Consider the following 5703-nt stretch of genomic DNA (forward strand, 5'->3'; position numbering starts at 1 on the left):
TGCCAAAAGAGCCAAAGCAGATTCATCCGATGTACCCGTTCTCTGTATGTACTTTATAGATTGCTCTGCAGAAGCTACTTCAAGCGTTTCGATGCTATCATCTTCGACTTCAATTGTCCCCTCTGCAATCTCAACCTCAATTTCAACAGGCTCCGATTCTGCAGATGGCAGTGTTTCTGTGATAACGTTGGAGGTTTCAGCTATCTTCCTCTTTTTCGGTTTATTTTTATCTTGTGTTTGATTTGATTCTAAGGGTGATGAATTTTCTTTGTTCCTGAAAAGCATTTGCAGAAACATAGTTAAGATCTATAAGCACATACATAACAATTCCTGCCTGATACTCAGCATTAAATGCTCACTAGCTGTTTCTCAAAGAAGCTGAATGATGAATGACCACATAACCGCTCTGGTGAGACCCCACATGGAGTACTGTGTCCAGCGCTGGAGCCCTCAGCACAGGAAAGACATGGACCTGTTGGAGTGGGTCCAGAGGAGGGCCACAAAAGCGATCAGAGGGCTGGAGCACCTCTCCGATGAGGAAAGGCTGAGGGAGCTGCGGTTGTTCAGCCTGGAGAAGAGAAGGCTCCGGGGAGACCTCATTGCGGCCTTTCAATACGGGGCCTCAATACGCATTTCAGAAGCTACTTTGTCCTTAATCTATACTCCTTAGAGCTGTAGAATAGCATGGTTAAAGCTGTGGAGCCTTTGACATAAGGTTACTAAAGTGTTTTAAATACCTTTGCTTTAACGATACACACCACCTGTCAAGAAGATGGCCAGTTAGCCTAATGACATAGGTTTATCTAAGAAACTTGTGAAATTCTGTACTTGGAAAGAAAACTTCCCCAAAGGAAGGAGTTCTTTGGCCTGCCTACTCAGAAGATTCAAGTCCTTCCTACGCTATTCTCCTGTTAAGCTCTGGAGTGGATGCACTTGCCTGCAGCGCTTACAGCTTGTTAAAAAACACTACAGCTGTGACCACACAATGATTATTATAACATCTTGTACTTCAGGAAAGCACACAACTAACAGCTAAGGTTAAAAAAAATATAAAAAAATTAAGTAAGCTACTGGGATGTGGAAAGAGTATTCTAATTTGATTTTCTGGGCTTAAACACACCTCCCAGCTCTGTTCCTCTTCTTGAACCATAAACACACAACCCTCTTTCTCTCTATGTCAGGGAAAGCATCCCATCTCAAACAAAGACAGAGCTGAGTGGGACAATGCTTTCAAGTCACACCCTCACGATTATCCACTTACATGCTGGAGGTTTTACCACCGATTATCAGTTTTGAAAATGAGTGGCTATCTTCCCCTCAAATCAGACTGAGTAATTTTACCTTCCTTTACAGCCCGATGAATCCTTTTATGTAACCTACTCCCTATCACTTTCAGGTTTTCTAGTAATAGGAGAGAGAAGGTTTTTCTCCAGTATCTGTATGTCATTTGGCAGAGATGCATGGCTAAAGACCTAATGCACGATACAGCTTATTTAGTACTGTGTCCAGTTCTGGGCTCCGCAGTTCAAGAAGGATAGGGAACTACTGAAGAGAGTCCAGCAGAGGGCTACAGAGATGATCAAGGGAATAGAGCACCTCTCTTATGAGGAAAGGCTGAGAGACCTGGGTCTGTTTAGCCTGGAGAAGACTGACGGGGATCTCATCAATGCTTATAAATATCTAAAGGGCAGGTGTCAAGAGGATGGGGCCAGACTCTTTTCAGTGGTGCCCAGTGACAGGACAAGGGGCAAGGGGCACAAACTGGAAAACAGGAAGTTCCATCTCAACATGAGAAAAAACTTCTTTACTTTGAGGGTGACAGAGCACTGGAACAGGCTGTCCAGAGAGGTTGTGGAGTCTCCTTCTCTGGAGATATTCAAAACCCACCTGGATGCATTCCTGTCCAACCTGCTCTAGGTGAACCTGCTTTGGCAGGGGGGGTGGACTAGATGATCTCTGAAGGTCCCTTCCAACCCCTACCATTCTGTGATTAAATTGCACCTTACTATATTCAGATACATGAAGGCAGAGCAGCTAAACTTATAGTTTCATCTAGCTTGGATTTCTGATGTCTAGAAGGTGACAGTTACTTTGCACATTACTGCAAAGAGCTCCAGGATCACGTACCAAAATAATAGTCTGCTCAGCAGAGGAGACTACTGTCCTTGAGCACATTGTGTGGCTCTCCCTCCTACTGTGGAGGAGAAAACCAAGACTGACAGTGTTACTCAAGTTTGGTTTTCTAACCAAAAAAAACCCCACCAAAAATTAAAAATTAACAATGGAAATAACTCTAAATAGACTGGCTTGCATGTGTGTTTGTTAAGCAAAACATTTGTTTCCTTGTAACATGAGAATTACAGCATCTACTAGTGATACATAACCAACAAACTGCATAACATTATACAACAGTGGGAAATAATTGCAGGCTGGACAGTTTAGCTTGACAGACTGATCTGAACTCTGGTTCAACAGCTCTACCAGTGTACACAGACTCAAGTGATACCAATTAGAACATATTTTTTCAGTTTCAAGTGTCTTTTAAATTTTTCAAGCAGCAAAGGTCTGCTTTTTTCCTGAATGGAGAGAAAAAAAAAGCTCTTTTGGTGATACCATGCTTAATCTTAATAAAGTCAAAAAAAGAGCATTGGTGGGGTTGAAGGGTAAGACTAGAAATGCACAATCCCATCTTTCCTATTAAAAACCCCCACATACTTATTCAGCTCTGCTACCAATCCACAGAATAAGTTGATTCAAAAAAGTCAACACTGATGTTGAAAACCAAGTTTCCAGTGTACCATTGTGGTGGTGCAACACCCCCCCACCCCACCCTTAGGCCTCTCAATACTTGGCACGATTTCTTCCCCACCTAGGTCACATAATACAATGGACCAGAACAATACATAATGGTCTAACATGAAAGAAAAAAAGATGGAGAGCAACAGACTAGAACACTATGGCAACCCTTTATGTACCTGTTTCCTATGGCTCCTACTATTTGAAAATAATAACTATAATCGGTCACTCCTGACAACATATGGATCGTGGCCACAGAGGGGGATACCAGGACCCCAAGACCTAGTAAGTTCTGGGCTTGTGTAACCGGTGGAAAGTACCAGAATATGCCATTGTCCAAGCTCGGCCGGAGTGGAAAAGTACCTGACAAAACTCAATTATCTCAGATCCTACAAGTAGCGATTCTAGTAAAGACCCTTTGAGCTCTTCTGGATTGCAACGGGCTGTGGCCAGTATTTCCCCTGAGTTGGGACGCCACTCAGGTTGACACCTTGAGACCAGGGTGAGAGAATCTCTCTTGAGCCTCAACTACCACCCGTTGAGTAACAGCGATGCATTGTGAGTATTTACCCTAAATTTCAGAAAGGGAAATTTTGACTATAGGCTAGCCTCTCTTCCATCCACCTCTCCACCTATATGTTTGCGATATACACATTAGCTTTATGGTTGTTCTTCCGTCTGTCCATGCACGTGTAGGATTTAAAAACGGTACCTGTTGGCTTGTTAGAGTCACCTGCTGTTAAGAAATTCCTGATTCTAACAATCAGAGACCTCTGTGTGTGTGTGTACACTTATATGCTTTGCTTATGTATATATGTATTAATTTGAGATCTGTGCTTTTGCTCACACGTATATGTATTGATTTGGGATACCTTAGTGTGAATCTTGCCATCTTCAAATCTGTAATTAAGTCGCTGTTTAGTTATTTTGTTAAATCACTTTGTAAACCTTTAAATCGGTTAATGATTAAGTGCTGCTAAAATTCAACCTCTTGATCTACCTTAAATCATTAATAAATTTTGAATGGCTGCTAAATCATAACCGTATCAAGTATTACCATCCGCGACAACCACATCATGGAGGTTTTCTTTGGTTTAGGTTTTTTTTTTTGTTTTGGGGTTGTTTTTTTTTTTTTAAATTATCTGGCTACTAGAGGAACTCGGGGTCAATGCCACTCTCCTTAACTAGTGTGTCTATGGGGAGATAAAGAGGAAGCAACAGTCTTTCCTTGAGCACAAATAACTCCCTGAGCACAAATAACTTTCAGCAGGTCTGGAAGAGAAGGCGAGGATAATTGTGATGCTGGGAGGCATTTATTGCCCCTCCCTCTGATTCATGACAGAAGAACAGTGTAGCATACAGATGGAATGAGAACATGACAGCACTTTGTGAAAGGGAAGGAAGGGGAAGAAAAACAGCATGATGGGAATGGCACCTGCTTTTCTCAGGTTGGAGTTTGGTAATAGAATACAGTTCCTCATATCAGATAAAAGGTGCCACAGTAACATTTGATTAAGTACTGATCCCCATATAAAACCGATTATAACAATTACATTTGTTCAAGAAGTTTGAGAGATTAATTTTGCACCAAGAAGTTTTAAAATCACTGCCTATTCTCTTGAAAGCAGAAAGCTGCATGAAATTGAAACACCAGCACAAACTTGTTAATGTGGTCTAACTACCTGAGAGACATCGTCACTTTACACCCAGCTCTCAATCAGGTGTGGGCAGTCAGATAGCACAGAGACCTGGTATTAGTTACCACAAAGTCACAGCCCTTCAATGTCTGCAGCATTTACCAGCCACGTCACTTGTCATCTAGTTCCAGCCCAAAGAATGCAACGTTCATTTTTTAGCCTTTGTAATTCTGACCCATATCTTATAGTAGAACAGTATACAGTCCCACAAAAGTTTAGGAGGTTCCAGGATAAAGAACAGCACTGCAAAATACTGGCAGCCAGCTCTCGTAAAAGGATTCTTAAGACTTTACATTTCAGTGTTGGGAAGAAAAAGAGGCTTATGCGTTTACCTGATTTCAAGTGCTTTGATTGCTTCTAACATCTGTAGATACTCAGCTGCTTTCCAAACATCATTTGCTTCTTCCTCACCTTGGACCATTAATTTTGCTGTATAGGTGAACTCAATTAGGTGACGAAATGCCATGTTACTTACACCTGTTTACACGCAAGAAAAACAGCCTCTTTTAGCAATTCCTCAGTCTTATCTATCTGATGAATCTTGCACACTTGCTTGGTCACCATTTTGCTCACAGTACTCTGACAGCCAGTTTCGTGAAGATGTCACCCTTGAAAGGCTCATGTTGGAATAAAAAGTCTACTATACAAACATGTGAATCTGGAACAACTACAGAGTCGTGCCGCAACAAAGATAAAAGGAAGGATAAGATGGACAAAAAGCTGTTTGTATTAATAAAAAGTATAAATTTAAACATAAAAATATGATCTCCCTCTCAAGAAATCTCTGAGCATCAAGTTACCAGAAGCTGAAGTATTGCTCCAGGAAATTGCTCCTTGCCCATCAGGCAAGTACTGCACCCCAGCCAAGGCATCTTTTTCTTTTTAATTTTTCTTCAGGGGAAGATTTTTCCAGTAGTGATAACTACCTGTACTGGTTTTGGCTGGGATAGAGTTAAATGTCTTCATAGTGGTTTGTATGGGGCTGTTTTGGATTTGTGCTGAAAATAGCCTTGATAACACACTGATGTTTTAGTTACTGCTAAGCAGCGCTGACAGAGTCAAGGCCTTTTCTACTCACACTGCCCTACCAGCAAGTAGGTTGGAGGTGCACAAAAAGTTGGGAGGGGACACAGTTGGGACAGCTGACCCCAACTGACTAAAGGGATATTCTATACCATATGATGTCATGCTCAGCAATAAAACTGGGGGG

The 5703-nt window shown here is 41.7% G+C and overlaps 1 protein-coding gene across 1 annotated transcript in view; it reads right to left on the reverse strand.

Annotated features, from left to right (window-relative positions):
- Nucleotides 1–6: 6 nt before the first annotated feature.
- Nucleotides 7–5703, reverse strand: part of LOC104296088 (zinc finger protein 131-like) — a gene marked incomplete at its 3' end in the record, with an annotated part of 7694 nt that continues 1997 nt past the window's right edge. The window contains exons 3-4 of the mRNA XM_009895918.1: nt 4826–4970; nt 7–274 (exon numbers count right to left, since the gene is read on the reverse strand). Coding sequence (XP_009894220.1) covers nt 7–274; nt 4826–4970 — 413 coding nt within the window. The remainder of the gene's footprint in view (nt 275–4825; nt 4971–5703) is intronic.

Source organism: Charadrius vociferus, unplaced genomic scaffold (genome assembly GCF_000708025.1).
Source record: "Charadrius vociferus isolate BGI_N301 unplaced genomic scaffold, ASM70802v2 scaffold492, whole genome shotgun sequence".
In the NCBI taxonomy this organism is placed as follows: domain Eukaryota; kingdom Metazoa; phylum Chordata; class Aves; order Charadriiformes; family Charadriidae; genus Charadrius; species Charadrius vociferus.